Here is a 19,527-nt window from a genome sequence, read left to right as displayed (position 1 = left end):
TGGAGTTAAATTTGCAAAAAATGAATACAGTAAATTAGAGCTCTCTAAAAATTTCTACATAATTAAAAAATGCTAACAATTTAAGATAGTGAAAATAAAGACAAGAAAAAGAAAAAAAAAACCCAAAACTAAAAAGGAAGTTTGACATACAAAAAAGTGTATCACAGGGATAGATTATAGGCAGTTGCATGGAGATAGTCCATAAGAGCTGGCTGTCTTTCTCAGTCATTAACTATATTTTGAAGTCTTGTACCATGAATAATAGGTGCTTTTTTTCTTTTAGGACATGGTTCTTGGAGAATATGTTCATATTCATTTTCTTCATGAGATTGCTCTTTTTGAAATTCTGTGATTCCTCTGATTGGGATTTTTGGGATTTTTGATGTTAGGGATTTTAATCTAGGAATTTTGATCTTTTGGGATTTCAACATTTGGGATTATGGCTTTTGGGATTAGGAATTCAAACCCCTTTGACATACTGGGCTAAGCTGCTTTTATGGGTGGTTTGGCCAGGTCATAGCAGCTACATAGCTGGCCCAAAACAAAAGTGAGGGACAGAACATTTTGGGGTTACCTAAGGATCTGTGGCAAACCTTTAATTGTTGGGAGCTGTGTAGGAATCAGTAACTTGATTACATTTACAGTTGCCGCTTATACTCATCAGAGTACCTGAAGTAGTGCTAGGTACATGAAAAGGATTCAGTGAATTTTTCCTTATCAGTAGAAAGGGAAAATTCTTTTGGCCTAATGAAAAAGAACCATGCAAACAAAGATTATTTTTGAGGTATTTTAGACAATTGTGAATATAGATAAAAAGAGAACTATTAATATAAGAAGAAAAAAGATAGCAGAATCTTTTTCCCATCATTTTCCAAATAAAACAGAAATATCTTTATTACTGTAGTTTAATACGTTCAGCTTTACACATTGCATTATGATAGAAAACACATTATAGTAAAATCATCTGTTACACCATTCATTTTTCATTTTTGTGGACTGTGTTCTACAGTGGTACCAAAGTCAGTAACCAGGCAGGGATCTTTGTAGAATGTTAATAGGAAGCTCTGAAAAAAAAGTTCAAGGTCAGATCATCCTAGGAAATTCTGAGTAACTGAAGTTAAGTAGATTTCTTTGCTGTAGGATTCTCAGAGGCTTCACTCTGTATGTTCATTGTGAACCTCCATACAGGAGTGTGGTGTACGGCTTTTCATAAATTCATTTGACAGGTAAATCCTTTTTTCAGGACATACCTATTCACATTTCATAGAACAAATGTTGCCTAAGACAGTTTGGGAGGTAGCAGTGTAGCATACTAAGGAAATAATGCATTTAAAATGTAAGCCTAACCAGATACATGATATTGTAACTGCCCAGTGGGTTCTCCTTGCCCACTACCTAGACAGAGCTGATTTATCAAGATGGGAATTGCAGTAGAGAGACAGTAATTAACGTAGAGTCGGCTGTATGGGAGACTGGAGTTTTATGATTACTCAAATCAGTCTCTCTGAAAACTTGGAGATCTGAATTTTTAAGGATAATTTGGTAGGTAGGGGCTTGGGTTGGAGATGAAATCATAGGGGGTCAAAGTTGAGTTTTTCTTGCTTTCTTCTGTTCCTGGGTGGGAGCACAGAACTGGCTGGGCCAGATTACCTATCTAGGTGGCATCAGCTGGTGCATTGGAAGGTCTGCAAAATATCTCAAGCACTGATTGTAGGTGTTACAACTGTGATGTTATACCCGGGAGCAATTTGGGGAGGTTCAGATTCATGCAGCTGGAGGCTGTGTGGCTCCTAAACCGTAATTTCTAATCTTGGAGCTAATTTGTTAGTCCTACAAAGGCTGACTGGTTCCCCAGGCAAGAAGGGGGTTTCTTTTGGGAAAGGGTTATTATCATGTTTCAAAGTTAAACTTTAATAAACTAAATTCTTTCCCAAGATTAGTTCGGCCTACACCCAGGAATGAACAAGGACAGTTTAGAGGTTAGAAGCAAGATGGAGTTGGTTAGGTCAGATCTCTTTTACATAATTTCCTTAGTTGTAATTTTTGCAAAGGCAGTTTCAATATCTTTTTATTTTTAAGAAGAACAAGAAATTATAGAAATGTTAAAACTGGCTGGGCACGGTGGCTCACACCTGTAATCCTAGCACTTTGGGAGGCTGAGGTGGGAGGATCACTTGAGGTCAGGAATTCAAGACCAGCCTGGCCAACATGGCAAAACCCTGGCTCGAATAAAAATACAAAAATTAGCCCGGCGTGGTTTGTGCCTGTAGTCCCACCTCACCTACTCAGGAGGCTGAGGCATGAGAATCTCTCTCTCTTTTTTTTTTTTTTTTGAAATGGAGTCTTGCTGTGTCACCCAGGCCAGAGTGCAGTGGCACGATCTCAGCTCACCGCAAGCTCCACCTCCTGGGTTCACGCCATTCTTCTTCCTCAGCCTCCCATAGCTGGGGTTAAAGGCGCCCGCCACCATGCCTGGCTAATTTTTTTGTATTTTTAGTAGAGACGGGGTTTCACCGTGTTAGCCAGGATGGTCTCAATCTCCCGACCCCACGATCCGCCCTCCTTGGCCTCCCAAAGTGCTGGGATTACAGGCGTGAGCCACCGCGCCTGGCCGAGAATCTCTTGAATCTGGGAGGTGGAGGTTGCAGTGAGCCAAGATCATGCCATTGCACTCCAGCCTGAGTTGAGACTGTCAAAACAAAAACAAACAAAAAAGATGTTAAAACTTTCTGTTTTTGATGTCTGATATATAATAATATGGTCGTCAAGATTTCATGTTTCTTGAGAATTACTTTGTGAAAATGAGTTTTTTTAATATATGTCGGATTTAAACTGAATAATTTTCTATCATTTTATTTTACTCTTACACATAGTGAAAAACAAAATAAAATATAGAGCTGAAGCCTGCATTAAAATGCAAAAAACTATTCGAATGTGGCTTTGCAAGAGGAGACACAAACCTCGGTAAGATGAATAGTTCCTAAAAAGAACTCTACAAAACCTAGTTACTGTAATACAAAATGACAATAAAGTCATAATAAAAAGCAGTTTGGATACTCAAGTTTTCTCATGTTCTTTGTAAAATGATATTAGTCTTTTATTTGTAATATTTATTTGAAATTAGTTAATTCATTTATTACCTTATTACTTGCCTCATTCTATAAAAGGATTTGAAGTGGCATACAAAAATGTGTAAAGACTATAAAACAAGAAATAAGTAGTTGAGAGAAGCTCTTTTATTCTGATTATTTTAGTTATTTGAGTTTCTTGATAATGTCAAGGTGACATTTTTTTAAAAAACATCTCACTAATATTCAAGATTATCTGTAGGAATTACATCGTCTCATTATAAATTAGTCTTTATTTCTTATTTGAATCTTTCATTTTTAATTTAGACTTTTAACAATTGGAAGTCTGAATATCTCTATTGATCCATCACACCTTTTCAAAGAGACTAGATTAAGTTCCTCTGTGATTTGAATTCTCAAATTTGTAGAAAGCTTTAATCCCGTTGACAGGCATCAGTGTCATTCACACTCATATTTGATTTTTTTTAGCCTTCAACAAGAGATCTGAAAAAGAGAATACTAGATAATACTGAAAACAGAAGTGAAATACCCTGTTTAGCATTTTATAAATGAAAAATCTGCCAAAAGTACTAAAGGATGAAATTAAGCTCTAATGAAGTATTATTTTTACAGCATTGATGGCCTGGTTAAGGTGGGCACACTGAAAAAACGACTTGATAAATTTAATAAGGTAGTCAGTGTGTTGAAAGATGGAAAACCAGAGATGAATAAACAGATCAAGGATCTGGAAATTTCTATTGATGCTTTGATGGCCAAAATTAAGGTATGTAATTTTAACCCAAATGACTTTGACTTTTTATATAATTTAATATATTTTGTTATTGGTATTGAAATTGTATAGAAAACGTCCTTATTTTTTCAAAATTACAAAATGTGTTGAGACTCAATGATGGCAAGTAGATGCTCATCATTATTACCTCTACTCTTTATGTTTGAAAAATTTCATAGCAAAAAGTTAAAGAAGACAATTTTTATGCCATTTCTTCTGTTGCTAAGAAAGATATTCCCTGCAACTTAATACCAAGGTGATGGGATGATCTGTGCATCAAACCCATCATGGCATACGTTTACCTGTGTGACAAACCTGCACATCCTGCACGTGCATCCCTGAAATTAAAAGTTGAAGGTCCTGCGTGGTGGCTCAGGCCTGTAATCCCAGCACTTTGGGAGGCTGAGGCGGACGGATCATGAGGTTGGGAGATCGAGACCATCCTGGCCAACATGTTGAAACCCTGTCTTTACTGAAAATACAAAAACTAGCTGGGTGTGGTGGCCTGCACCTGTAATTCCAGCTACTTGGGAGGCTGAGGCAGGAGAATCGCTTGAACCTGGGAGGCGGAGATTGCAGTGAGCCAAGATTGTGCCACTGCATTCCAGCCTGGCGACAGAGTGAGACTCTGTCTCAAAAAAGAAAAAAGAAAATTAAAGTTGGAGCAGAAAGAAAATGCCCAGGCATGGTGGGTCATGCCTGTAATCCCAGCACTTTGGGAGGCCGAGGTGGGCGGATCACAAGGTCAGGAGATTGAGACCATCCTGGCTAACATGGTGAAACCTCGTCTCTACTAAAAAAAAAAAAAAAAAAAAAAATTAGCTTGTCGTGATGGGGGGCCCCTGTAGTCCCAGCTACTCGGGAGGCTGAGGCAGGAGAATGGCATGAACCCCGGGAGGCGGAGCTTGCAGTGAGCCGAGATCGCGTCGTGCCACTGCACTCCAGCCTGGGCGACAGAGCAAGACTCTGTCTCAAAAAAAATAAAAAATAAAAATAAAAATAAAAGTGGTGGGGCATGGTAGCTCCTGCCTGTAATCCCAGCACTTTGGGAGGCCGAGGTGGGCGGATTACTTGAGGTCAGGAGGTTGAGAGCAGCCTGGCCAACATGGTGAATCCCCATCTCTACTGAAAATACAAAAGTTAGTGGGGTGTGATCGCAGGCGCCTGTAGTTCCAGCTACTTGAGGCAGGAGAATTGCTTGAACCCAGGAGGCAGAGGTTGCAGTGAGCCAAGATTGTGCCACTGCACTCCAGCCTCGGCGACAGAGTGAGACTACGTCTAAAAATAAATAAATAAATAAATAAATAAATAAATAAATAATAAAAGTAATATAATACTATAAAAAATTTGGAGGCCAGATGTGCTGGCTCGCACCTGTAACCCCAGCACTTTGGGAGGCCCAGGCGCAGGGATCACCTGAGCTCAGGAGTTAGAGACCAACCTGATGAACATGGCCAAAACCTGTCTCCACCAAAAATACAAAAAATTAGTTGGGCATGGTGGTATGAGTCTGAGGTCCCAGGGAGGCTGAGGTTAGAGGATTGCTTGAGCCTAGGAGGTGGAGGTTGCAGTGAGCAGAGATTGCACCACTGCACTCCAACCTGGGTGACAGTGAGACCCCTGGCTAAAAAAAAAAAAAAAAAAAAAAATTGGATAAACCACCAAAAACCTCTTAATACCTCCACATTAACAAATTCAGTTAATATACTGTTGTATATCACAGTATATTTTTACTTTTATTTTTACGGTATAATTTTACTTGTTTTTACCTTACACTCTTTCTTTTATGCATAAATTTTTACAGTTCTTATCATAATATACATTTCAATTTCTATGTCTACCATTATGTTGTATACTTGTCCATGTTAATACATTATCTTCATAGATACGATAATGTAATTTACTTAATTTTGTGAAAATAGCAATTTCCTCTCCAATTTTATAGGAAAAAAATGGAATCCTTTTTTGTTTTGATTTTTATTTATTTGATTACTAGTGGAATTGAAGACTTTTCTATATGCTTGTTAATTATATTTCATATTTCATTAATTACATTTCATATCTTTTTCTCATTATATTTTAGAGTTTCAATGCTTTTTCTCAGTTTCATAGGTCAGTGCAAGTATGTGGGATATAATAAATATCTTAAAGTGAGCGTTTTATATTTTCTGCAGATATTTTATGTAAACAATGGCAATCTTGGAGATAGAAAGGAAAAAAGATCTGGAGGAAAATGAAAATGCTATAAATAGACTCAGCTGATTTTGTAAATCAGTCAAGGGCCGTCTTTGTTTATGTGGTATCATTATAAGTTAAAATTAACCCACCCACATTTTTTGAAGGCTAATTTTAGAAATCATCCAATAATTTTGGATGTATTTAGTAATTTTTTAAATATTCTCTAGGTACTATTTGAACATTATTCTATAATAGTAGTAAATGCTTGCTAAATTAGCTGATCATTACTTAAGAAATAATTCTTTTTGAGATAAGAGTTTTGCTCTGTTGCCCAGGTGGGAGTGCAGTGGTGTGATCTCGGTTCACTGTAACCTCCACCTCCCGGGTTCAAGCAATTCTCCTGCCTCAGCCTCCTGAGTAGCTGGGACTATAGGTGTGTACCACCATGCCCAGCTAATTTTTGTATTTTATTTTTATAAGAGGGTTTCACTATGTTGGCCAGGCTGGTCTCGAACTCCTGACCTCAGGTGATCTGTCCACCTCAGCCTCCCAAAGGGTTGGGATTACAGGCATGAGCCACCGCACCCGGCCTAGAAATAATTCTTAACTGCAATATATTACCTTGTCCACAGTACACCTGTCTAATTGATGTCTAATACTTGTGTGCAGAGATAACATAAAACATTTTTTGAATAGTATTTAATGTACAAACAGTGTAGCAAAGATAACAGACGTACTGCTTACCATCATACCTAGTTTTTGCTTATTTGCATATTGGAGTAGTTTTTTATTTTAAATTGTGGTAAAAAACAATAAAAACATTAAAATTTATCTTAGCCATTTTTCAGTTTATAGTTCAGTATGGTTAAGTATATTCACATTGTTGTGCAACAGAAGAAATAAGCTTTTACGTACCTATTTTATTTTTTAAAGGCCACTATGATGACGCAGGAACAAATTCAGAAAGAATATGATGCACTGGTTAAAAGCTCAGAGGAACTCCTCAGTGCATTACAGAAAAAAAAACAGCAGGAAGAGGAAGCAGAAAGGCTGAGGCGTATTCAAGAAGAAATGGAAAAGGAAAGAAAAAGACGTGAAGAAGATGAAAAACGTCGAAGAAAGGAAGAGGAGGAAAGGCGGATGTAAGGCATTTGTATTATTTTTAATAAGAGACTTAAAGAAATAGTGAATTCTTGGTATTGACAGTGGTTAATGACAATTATTTGTTTTGTTTTGTTTTTGTGACAGGGTCTTGCTCTGTTGCCCAGGCTGGAGTGCAGTGGCGCAATCTTGGCTTACTGCACTCTGCCTCTCGGGTTCAATCGATTTTCCTGCCTCAGCCTCCTGAGTAGCTGGGATTACAGGTGCGCACCACCACGCCTGGCTAATTTTTGTATTTGTAGTGGAGACGGGGTTTCACTATGTTGGCCAGGCTGGTCTCAAACTCCTGACCTCGGGGGATCCACCCGCCTCGGCCTCCCAAAGTGCTTGGATTACAGGGTGAGCCACCGTGCTCGGCCGACAATTCTTAAAACTATGTTCTTATTTTAATGAACTAATTTTGTAATAAGTTTGAAAATTAAGAAAATAAGGTCATTTTATAATAGTGATAACATAAAATAATTTTAACTATAATCTGAATTTTAGTTAGACTCTTAAACCTGAGGATTTTCTTCTTTTTAAAACTATGATTTGTTTATTGTTTTCTAAGCTAGATAAATGACATTTCTACTTTTCTGCAGTTTTACAACTGATAACATTTTGAAAGATTGCCATGATAGGGTAGAGACAACGGATGAGTTGTTGACTTGGAGAGGGAGTAGAGGGAAGCACCTTTAATCAGGACCTTACAGCCAGGCTTTGTAACCACATTCATCTAGAGGTGTTAAAAGTTATAGAATATAATTATATTTGTTTTATTTAAGAATTATTGTCAATAGAATTAAATTTTATTTTATTCAAAATAAGTTGATGTACGTGGCCAGGAGGTTAATTTGCATTCCCAATCTGTTACCTTTGTTTATTATTAAATAATAGTTAAATTGCCTTCTGAAGGATTCCTTATTTTCTGTTAAATTTTTGAAGAGTTTTCTATTTTTTATTAGGAAACTTGAGATGGAAGCAAAGAGAAAACAAGAAGAAGAAGAGAGAAAGAAAAGGGAAGATGAAGAAAAACGCATTCAAGTATGTACTTACTGAATTGAATTTCTATTAAAATGGAACCTACAGGCCAGGCGCGGTGGCTCACGCCTGTAATCCCAGCTCTTTGGGAGGCCGAGGCGGGCGGATCACGAGGTCAGGAGATGGAGACCATCCTGGCTAATGCGGTGAAACGCTATCTCTACTAAAAATACAAAAACCAATTAGCCAGGCATGGTGGCGGGCACCTGTAGTCCCAGCTAATTGGGAAGTTGAGGCAGGAGAATGATGTGAACCCAGGAGGCAGAGCTTGCAGTGAGCCAAGATGGCGCCACTGCACTCCAGCCTGGGCAACAGAGCGAGACTCCATCTCAAAAAAATAAATAAATAAATAAATAAAATAAAATGGAACCTACAAAAGAAGTGAAAATGAGATCTTGATTTGCTAGGTAAGCTGTTACTACTTTATCCTAGAGACCAAAGGCCAGTTTTTGAAGTGGTTATGGGAATGGACTTTGGAGCTAGGGAAGTGGGTTCAAATCCAAGATCAGTCACTGACAGAAATTGTGACATTGTACACATTATAGTGAGTAACTATGGGTCACAGTTTTCTCTCTGTAGAATGTGGATAAATAATAGTTGCAAGCATTTGACAGTTAATACATATTAAAGCATTTTGAACACTGTAGATCAATAAATATTAATAATTGTTTTTATACCTAGGGGAAAGTTAAATGAAAATTCACTTAAAATGTTAAGTTTTAAAATATCATATAACTTTGTAGATACTGGAATTAATAAATTAGGATTAAGAGTCTCTCTCCACCCCTAGTTTTTAAAAAGTCCCATGTTGAGAATAAATTGCTCATGTATTTGAGTTTCTGTTTGTCATGGCTTTCATAATATATCTTAAGCATAACCAAAACTTTAAATTTCTTACATCTGCTCTCTAGGTGTTAGTGTTAATGGGATGCCTAAGATACTCATGTGTTGTTTGGGACACTAATATTTATAGTCATAGAATTATGGAGCTGTGGTTCTTCTACCTTCTCTTGGTCTTGGGAAAGAGGCAAAATGGGGATGTGTTTGAAGCATTAATCATAATAGGGAAGAAAATAGAGACTGAAGAGATCTGTGCTTAAGCAATTCCTTAGTAAAGAACTTGTATGGGGGCAGTTATGCTTTCCCTTTATTTTAAGTAATAAGGGGAGTGATCAAGTAAACAAGTGAAGAACTCTTGGTGAAATAGCTTTGTGCCCTTGTCAGGCTGAAGTGGAGGCGCAGCTGGCCCGACAGAGGGAGGAGGAATCCCAACAGCAAGCAGTTCTGGAGCAGGAGCGCAGGGACAGGGAGCTGGCCCTGAGGATTGCCCAGAGTGAAGCCGAGCTCATCAGTGATGAGGCCCAGGCCGACCTGGCGCTGCGGAGGTACTGGGGCCCCTGGGTGGGGTATAGCGCTCTCTCCTTTGCTTTCCCTACCTCTCTGCCTCTCATTTCCATGCAAAAGGGAATAGGAGAAAATAATATTCTGAAGGCCTTGATGTATTCGAGCTAAAATAATTTTAAAATTATTTTTATCGACTTTCATACTCAAGTGAATGAGATAATTGACTTTTCATCATATTATTAAACTGTTGACAAATAAGACTAAAATTTCACTAATGAGTACTCTGTTAAGAAAACATATCAACCTTTGCCCTGAAATTGTTTAAGAGTATAGTATATTAGGTAGACACCTAATTTCTAAATACCTGTCATCAAACACTGGCATCGAAATAAGTGACTGTGTTATATAATGCAGTGTAATGTATTTGTAGTTGAGATTTTTCTAATGCAAAAAAAATTTAATGTATTAAATATCCTGTTAGTTGAAATGAGAAATGTACTTTGCAATGCCTCAGAATAGATGAGTTTCCCTTTCCAAGAAGGGAGGGTTAAATTCATTGAAATATTTTGGCTTCTTGGGTTTCTGAATTATCTCTAAGCACTCCACTATAGTGGAGTGTGTAGGAATGTGGAAGCTCTTATTAAAAGTTGCAGAAAGGTTTAATAGATTCAGTTTAAAAAAATTTATTATGTAGAAGCATTAATTATTTTGATTATTTATAATAACAAAACTAATATGTGAGGTTCCTTTGTATGTAGGTATATATATGTTGCATATATACTGAGAGGCACATAGACACATGTAACCATGCTTTTCCGAACTTAAAAGCAGTTTATGACAAAATATAGAGTACAACCACTAGATGGCGATGTTTCCTTGTGAAAGGATCAAATTGAAATGTAATGGAATATTTGGCAAAAAAACAAAAGACGGGGAAGGAAAAAGGCATATTGAGTTGCCTTCACGCTTTTTCTATTAGGTTGGTGCGATAGTAATTGCGGTTTTTGCCATTGGGAAAACTGCAATAACTTTTGCACCAACCAAATAGTATGTGATTGTATTGGGAAGCTCTGGGACTGCTTGTATATGAAAGTACATTATACTGTAAATGAACTGAATATGGCTGTATGAACAAAAGATGTTATGATTATTAAGCTCTTGGGTTTGAGTCCAATATTTGGGCTCTTTATTAAGATTTCACTATAATTAAAATATTTTAGCCCAGATAGGGCTTTTATAAATGCAGACTCAGCTCAGCTGCTGTTCTGTTCCTTCTACCTGTGTTACATCAGAATGATTGGGAGTCTTTATGTGTAACTGACTAGCTGCCTAGGGCAGGCTCTTAAACGAACCAAACTCTTACAGCTGCTATCCCTGATGTCTGTGTGGAGGTACTGCAGTTGACAGAGTTAATTTTATTATGGCAGAAGTCAATTTCTAAGGGGCTTGTTAATGGAGTCATTATTGGTACTCATCATCAAGCTTTATGTTTATGCACTTGAAATATTAAGCTAGATCCAGTGCCATTCCATATACTGTATATAAGATACTGGCTCATATGTGGACCCCTTCTCATCTTCAGAAAGGTACATGTCTTCCAGGTTGAGTAGTCTCTGAGAAAGAGTGGATCGTTTAGGACCTTTAACATAAACAAGTTACCTGTAATTTAGGAAGAATTAGCTAGGTAATGGGACCATATTAAGTAATGAGGAGATATTCAAACCCTTATGACTAGAAAGGCAGAAGAGCTAGTTTTAGTTATGTGGTTCGGGCCTAGGTATGGTATGAGGAATGCCCTTCAAATCCTTTCTGTCAGCTCTCCAGGAAGCTTTCCCTGACCCTCAGTCCTCATGAGCTCCTTCCCTTCTGGACGTCGTGGTTATTTTATACTCTGAACTACAAGCATTAGCACTTAATTATGAATGATATTCTATACAGATATCACATGTTCGATAGTTTAATCTTACTCCATGGGCTATAGCTAAATGTTTTTGAATGTTTATTTTACCTTTGTTAGCACTGAGTGTTTTCTCTAACAAATTTATGAGTAAGAACTAAGTAAACTATTCTTAATCTATAGCATGATGTTGTTGGGGTCTATGCTGTGTTAAAAAATATATATATTATAGATCGATTCTGCTTCAATAAGCAATTTTAAGTTACTTTTCCAGCTTGGATTCTTATCCAGTAACTTCTAAGTAAGAATTGTTTTCGACGTATGTCATATGTTCTAAAATACAATTTCAATCAGTTACACATATGATCCTTGATGCAAAGAGATGGTTTCAAATTACCTAAAATTGTAAAATAATATCCAGATTCTATTAAAAACAAACCTCACGATATATGAATTTTCTAATCTAGATGTAATGTATTTGCTCTTTAATTTTCACTGCATGCCTTATTTTCCAATCATTTTTAATGAATACTTAAAAATATATTAAAATTCTGAGTGATCTCATGTGTTGTTAGAAATAATTGAGTTTTTAAAATCAATGAGTAAAGTAATTGAAACACAAATTGGCACAATCCAGATTTTCACAGTTCACAATTGGTTACGATATTAACTAAAATATATTCTTTTCACAGAAATGATGGAACAAGACCCAAAATGACACCGTATGTCACTTACCTTTACCTTTTTAAAAATAGGTTGTAGATACTTTTTGGGAGTAGTTTTCTCATTGGAGTAAATTTTAAATTATTTTCTTCTATTGAAAGGTAATGAGATAACATTTTTCATATTTTTCTTGTCTAGGAAAAATGTTTAATGCTCTTGTTTGGTGCTCAATCAGAGTAGCTCATGATTTGGTTTCCTTCTTTGTATTGTCTGTTTAAACTATAATGTAATACCCATTTTGTTTTATGTTTTTTTTTTTTGAGACAGAGTTTCGCTCTTGTTGCCCAGGCTAGAGTTCAGTGGTGTCATCTTGAGTCACCACAACCTCTGCCTCTCGGGTTCAAGCGATTCTCCTGCCTCAGCCTCCCAAGTAGCTGGGACTACAGGCACGCACCACCATGCTTGGCTAATTTTTGTATTTTTAGTAGAGACGGGGTTTCACCATGTTGGCCAGGATGGTCTCAATCTCTTGACCTTGTGATCCACCCATGTCGGGCTCCCAAAGTGCTGGGATTACAGGCGTGAGCCACCGCGCCTGGCCTGTTTTATGTATTTTTTTTTAACTGTCCCTTACCTTACTTCTTTATAGAAGCAGGTGTGGAGGCATAAATAATAATAAAATATTTGATTTTCAGTATATACGATAGTTCATTTTGCTATATCTAAAATAATTCATCATCTGAAATTGTATATGTAATGCTAACTTTGGTGCTAATGTATCTTTTTCATATGAAAATCTACCCACAAAGAATCCAGGTAACATTTGGAATATAAATTTCGTTTATATAAAATATAAAACATATTTTGTAGGTATGTTATGTATACTACATATAAGGATTTTGGAATATATATAAAATCTTTATTTTAACAGCTTTAAGGACTCCAACTTAACATTTATGATGAGGATTCTCAACTCTATCAGGCTCCAGTCCCAATAACAGTTTTTTAATAAATGATGCAACCTCTGTAAACAACTCTCCAAACAATATATGTAAAGGAGAAATACAAGGATAGTCATTTATAATAAAACATTTATTTAATATGAAAGTGCTTGTGCATAACTGCAGTAGAAGACAAGCGATCAGATGTTTTTGGTTATGTCTAGAATCACCACGAATGCTGTAGCTACAAAGACAAATTGATATAAGAATGTTGTGTTGGGCATTCACGTGCCATGAAATTGTGAACAATCCTTTGTGAAGTTCTGAACAGAGCCAAGTACAATATTCTCTCAATTACGCAGTATTTGCGTAAGCCCTAGACAAATTCTGTGAATATTAAAGGCATGCAAAAAATACGTTGTTTACATGTAAAACTTTGTTTACATGTAAATTATGTGTTTGTATGTGTTTTTCACCTCTATATGTCTCACGGACATGTTAAAGTTAAATGGGGCATGGAGCAGTTCTTCCTTGGATAGGCCATTTGGCATTCCTTTCCCCTTATCTCGGCAGATGCCAGGAGTATACTCACACATCGTTGTTACCACAATACTGCCCCAAATTTTGAAAATATCTGTGAGTGGGCACTCTTGCCCTCCATTGCCACAGCTGCTTTATAGTTAACCATTTGAGCTTGAATTAAATAAGCCCGCAATCAATGTCTAAGGTGAAATTATATTTGCATATAGTTTGGTAAAATCAGAAGGAAGAAAGCACCTCGGTGCAGGAACCATTTCTGTCTGGCGAATTTGTTGCAATGTATTGGTCTAGGTCAGGTGTATCTTGATGTAGGGTCAGGGAGGATAATGCATCAGTAGAGACTGCCATCCATTGTAGTGTCAGAGCACACAGAAAAACACCTGTGTGATCAACAGACCCAGTGGTAATGAGATTTGAAAGTCCATGGACTCACTTAAAACCTACCATGGGAAAAGAAATGGAGGAAGCTTTAGGAGGAAAAGATGGTAAAAACAGATGCTCTTGAATCCTGAGACAAAAACCTTGAGATGGAGTGATAATAGAATTAAACATACTTATCAAAATCATGCTGCATTTGAAAGTGAGAATCTGAGAAACTACCAGCTTAAAGAGAGATTGATAAACGTATTGCTCAAAAGATAATTTTTATTAGATTGTATTTGTGTTATATTTTGTTTTTGCTGTCCTTCACTGTCAGCTTTGAAAGATATCTTGTTCTCTGACTGTGCTTTCATAGACCTCCATCCGTATGTAATTGTAGACAGTGTTCATTATGAGAAAAGAGGAATACAGGAGTCTTCTACTCCTTTAGTCAGGGTCCCAGCTCTTGGCAGGCATTCAGGAAATTGCACTTGGAAGCAAATACACCCATCGTCTTTTCTTATGATTTTACTGATTTGGAAGGGTTTGAGGTTACTAGAGTTTGATGAGTAGAATGAATGAGAAAATAATTATGAAGGAAAGGAGCAAATAGCAGGGAAATAAGTTAAAGAAGTGTTGATGCACTATGAAACTTCATTCCGTTTTAAAGAATTAAACAAATTTTGAGAAAAGTTACACTCTTCTGGGTAACAAAAGCAAAATAAGTTTTTTGCCTTTGGCAAATGTTTATCCCTGGAAAATTAGAATGCCTCAGATCTTTCATTAGTCCCTGTTTTGATATTCTTTTTCTTAAAAGCATGCTTCGATTTGGAATTTTTAGAGCTTTAAATACATCAGATTCTTTTTAAAACTCTGACGCTGTCAAATACATCAGCTTGTGGTTTTCACCATTGTGCCGTATCTAAGTAATATTTACTAAGCAACTCTAGTGCAAAAATCCTCATATGGAATCTATATCTTGTCAAGTTTCCTGTATGGATTTAGACCATGTTATTTGTATTCTATATGGAAAAGAATACCATAAAAGCGTTCCTGAGATTTTATCTAAAAGTTGCTACTGCAAAAATGGAGAGACATTCAAATAACTTGAACTGGATTTAAACAAAAATTTTTCTGTGTGTTACGGCTAGATTTGTTGAATAGTATATTATAGGCATTAACAAAGTAAAACAGTTATGAACAATTGTTAAATAATATTGAAAATATATATTTTAATTATACTTCTCGATCTTTATGTAGTATGCCTTTTATGTAACCATGTTGTATTATCATTTTTCTTGTAGGGAACAAATGGCCAAAGAAATGTCAGAATTTTTGAGTAGGTTAGTGCAGTGTAATTGGGGGAAATAAGTGTTCACCTCAAAATCATATTTTTAAATTACTTTTGATTATTTGGACCAGAACCTGTTACATAAGTAGCCTACTCTTTCTATGTAAAGTGATATTTCTTTCTGTACAAGAAATATCACTTCTCCCTCACCCCACCCAACAAAGAAAAAGTTAAAAACCAGTATTCCTTCAAAGTCGTGGGGATACCATTGGCATTTTGAATGGGACAGTTCCCTTGGCAGTGGAACTCTACTGCTTATCTCTGGCCTCCACCAACTCAGTCTCAATAGGGGACTTCTTCCCCTCATCATGACAAAATGAGTATTTTGCAACTCTCCCTGGGGTGGTGCTGCCCCTAATTTGGGCACCACTGTGGGTCGTTGAAGAGGAGGTAGAGTAAGAGCATGGCTCTTGAGGGGCTCTGCACTATGGCACATGGTTTGAAAACCACTGGTGTAAATTGAGCCACCAGCAGGATCTGGTCCATTACTTTTATAAATGGATATGATTCACTAACATGTTAATTCTTAATTTTGAAGTTACAAAGATAATTAAAAGTGTTAATATATTAACACTTAAAAATCAGTTTGCTACTATTGTATTCTTTACATGATTGTCTTTATAGCAAGTCTGAATAATCAGCAAATTACCCCTTTACTATTTTAGTAACTCCAGAGATGGGGGTGGGGAAACATTTAAGTGTGTTGCATTGATGTACTTCTTTGGATGCTATGTTTTTTAGTAGATACACTTTTGTTTGAGGTAATAGGGATGAAAAGTTAGGGATATTAAAACCATATTTTAGGCAATAATCATTTGAATTTAATGTAATTTTTAAAAGTATCAAAACACATTTTACATATATTCTAATACCTTATATACATTCTGACAATCTATAAAACTGTGTATTATGTCAATTTACCTCTTCTTTCAAAAGAAAAGATAACAACAAAACCAAAACATAATAATTTTCAGCTGCCCTCCTAGAAAAGACTCCCAGAACAGCTTAAAAATAAAAGGAATTTTTTTCGTTTATTGATTAGTAGTTTAGGGATGTAGAAAAGACAAAGAATATTTGAATAAATGTAAAAGCATAATTTATTGTTAAGGAAATGAGAGACCTTGCTGATACACAGCTGGCCGTTTTTGAGCAAAGCAATTAAGACCAAAAAGCTACATGGAAAATTGCCACTTAGATCGCTTATGAAAAGTAGAGATTCTGCAACAAAGCTAAAACAGATTTTAATCATAAAAATACAGGAAGGACTAATGGCCACACATTATTCTTTAGCTAGTCTTATATGTAACTAACAATCACTATATCAAACAATTTTAAGTATGTAGGATGAAGTATGCTATTTTTTATTTTCCAGAATGAAAGCATACACAGGCCTTTTAAAGAAGCAAGGGTACCTTATTTATTTCATTGTTAAGCTGAATATTGAAAGAATAATTTCCTTTACTTCAGGAAGAAAGTAACATATTCTCAGACATCATTTTTCAATTAAGTTTGTGTCTTCACTGCTTGCCAGGATGGCTGTTATCTTTCAAAATGTAAAAGACTGAGAAAATACATGTTTATTTTCAGGCATTATATCTTGATCAACCCTCTTTAAGAGGAAGTATATTTTAGGTAGTAGATGATAATGGAGAATTTCCTCGTGTGATACCTAAGAAGCAATACTTTTGTTCTTTAATACTTATTTTAATATTTTGTGCCACCTTCTTTTCATGTCTTGAAATGTGATGATTTAAACTCTTCCCTTGTTCCACTGAGCTTGAAGTCTTGCAGCTTATTCTGAGTGTCTGCTATTTGCAAGTGTAATCTTTTGCTGAAAATAAGTTTATTATTACAGAAAATAAATTGTTCCCATATTTTCTGATTAATGATCTCAAATTATATGCATAAAAGTCTTAAAGGCCAGGTGTGGTGGGTCAACGCCTGTAATCCCAGTACTTTGGGAGGCTGAGGTGGGCAGATCACTTGAGCTCAGGAGTTCGAGACCAGCCTGGGCAACATGGCGAGACCCCATCTCTACAAAAATTATAAAAATTAGCCCGGCTTGGTGGTGGGTGCCTGTAGTCCTGGCTATTTAGGAGGCTGAGGTGGGAGAATTGCTTGAGCCCGGGTGATGGAGGTTGCAGTGAGCCAAGATTGTACCACTGCACTCCAGCCTGGGTGAAAGAGCCAGACCCCTTCTCAAAAAAAAAAAAAAAACAAAACCAAAAACAAACAAAAAACAAAACCAAAAAAGCAGGCCTTAAAGCACTGCGTAGCAGTTTTGAAAAAGTTGAATTTATTTCATTTTATTGAGTGCTTTGGATTTTATTTCTTTCCTGTTTCCCCATACGTGCTACTAAATGGGTCATGATACAACACTTGTGCCCTTTGAAATCTCTGTTATTTACCTCATGAGCTAAAACCTCTTGAATTTACTAGTTTTCTTATTACTTATGAGGGTGTGGTTTTTGTCTGCTTGTAGAACTTTTCTAAGTGTTCTTATAGCATTGAAGCCTAAAATGTAAAGAGTTTCCAGATTCCATCCGTTCTTTAAGCCAACTTGAGTGACTCTAATGCAGTGGGTTGCAGGTTTTGGCTACTTACCTGTGTACTCTGTAAACATCCAGAGGCCCAGGGATATTCTGAGCCACTGTGTGTGAATGGAGTTTGGCCGTCTGTAGCTTTCCGCAGTCTCTTCAGGTGATTGCCCTGGGCAGCCTCATTGCTCATAAACCAAACTTGAATATGCTTTTAATAATCTTTCAGGTGTGTTGAGGATTTCTTTCTTGATTTTGAGGAATATATGTCAGTATATTTTTAAACTTTAAGTGTTCGTGTATATATTAGTAAAAACATTGAAACTGAAGTCTGGGGGAAGTTTGTGGAACTAGAATATTAGAATCAAAAGTTTGGATTTAAAATCTAATGTGACTATCAATTGGCATGCTGGAAATTTTTAATTTATTTGGCCATCTTTTAGTATGCCATTATTAATCTCATCCATCAAAGAAACAAAAATTATGTTTTTCTAGTAGCTGTTTCCGGTTTTCAAACTTATGCACGCTTTCTTGCCTCTTTAGTCAATGTTTTCTTCATGTTTCTGGTTTAAACATGCAAAAATGTGTAATAATTACAGAGGTCCTGCTGTACAAGCCACCAAAGCAGCTGCTGGTACCAAGAAATATGATCTTAGTAAATGGAAATATGCAGAACTACGTGATACCATCAATACTTCTTGTGGTAAGTGTTTGGAGAAGATAAAAAATAGAAAATGTTGATAGTGATAGGTGATAAATACCTAGATTGGGGTGAGGGGTGTGTGTGTGTGTGTGTGTGTGTGTGTGTGTGTGTGTGTGTTTGTATGTATATATAATACCTATATTATCTGAATCTTTTGGTCCATGAATGCACAGTAACAAATGGCAATGCAGTGCTTTCTTTTTAAGGCTATTTTTCTTCCCACAGAACAATTAGAGTAAAATACTATATCCAGAGGATCCCACATAGTTATGTTCTTATTTAAATCACAGTGTTTGAATTCAGAAAACTATGAGTAGGAACGATGAATTCAGAAAACTATGACTAGAAACAAAAGTATCATAATTGTACATAATTTCTCACTATATTTTCCTCCACTGAGTATCTCTGCATAATTATAAAAAATGTCTTGCTTGTGAATCTAGTTTGTATTTTATCACAGTGACTTTTTATTCTATTGTAAAGACTTGTTGCCTTCGACAAGTTGCTTAACGTTTCTGATTCAATTCCTTCATATAAAAGACCTGTTTAGTTCAGAGTTCTTCTGTGGAGCAAATGATGTAAGATAGTAATACTGTGTAAGGAAATGATCTGTAAATTTGAACAATAATATTATAAAATGTTTATCTTTATGAATAATTAGCTTACTTTTGATTTTGTACCATTAATTTAAAAATAATAAAATCTCCTTATGCCACAGATTATATCATTATGTTAGATGAATAAATTAACATGTCAATTTTTTTTTTTTGCTCAATGTAATCAATAGATATTGAGCTCCTGGCAGCTTGCAGAGAAGAATTTCATAGGAGACTAAAAGTGTATCATGCTTGGAAATCTAAGAACAAGAAGAGAAATACTGAAACAGAGCAACGTGCTCCAAAGTCTGTTACTGATTATGGTAAAAACAAATCTGTACTTTTGAACGTTTTAAAATATATGTATATAAATGCATG

At 36.1% G+C, this 19,527-nt stretch overlaps 1 protein-coding gene across 1 annotated transcript in view; it reads left to right on the top strand.

The window, feature by feature from the left end:
- Nucleotides 1–19,527, top strand: part of MYO6 (myosin VI) — a 155,299-nt gene that overhangs the window by 128,223 nt on the left and 7,549 nt on the right. The window contains exons 24-32 of the mRNA XM_030809310.1: nucleotides 2,874–2,964; nucleotides 3,702–3,852; nucleotides 6,970–7,178; nucleotides 8,142–8,220; nucleotides 9,442–9,602; nucleotides 12,151–12,180; nucleotides 15,267–15,305; nucleotides 18,450–18,553; nucleotides 19,341–19,472. Coding sequence (XP_030665170.1) covers nucleotides 2,874–2,964; nucleotides 3,702–3,852; nucleotides 6,970–7,178; nucleotides 8,142–8,220; nucleotides 9,442–9,602; nucleotides 12,151–12,180; nucleotides 15,267–15,305; nucleotides 18,450–18,553; nucleotides 19,341–19,472 — 996 coding nt within the window. The remainder of the gene's footprint in view (nucleotides 1–2,873; nucleotides 2,965–3,701; nucleotides 3,853–6,969; nucleotides 7,179–8,141; nucleotides 8,221–9,441; nucleotides 9,603–12,150; nucleotides 12,181–15,266; nucleotides 15,306–18,449; nucleotides 18,554–19,340; nucleotides 19,473–19,527) is intronic.

This window comes from Nomascus leucogenys, chromosome 3, assembly GCF_006542625.1.
Source record: "Nomascus leucogenys isolate Asia chromosome 3, Asia_NLE_v1, whole genome shotgun sequence".
Classification (NCBI taxonomy): Eukaryota; Metazoa; Chordata; class Mammalia; order Primates; family Hylobatidae; genus Nomascus; species Nomascus leucogenys.
This window is presented reverse-complemented; position numbering and strand designations above follow the sequence as displayed.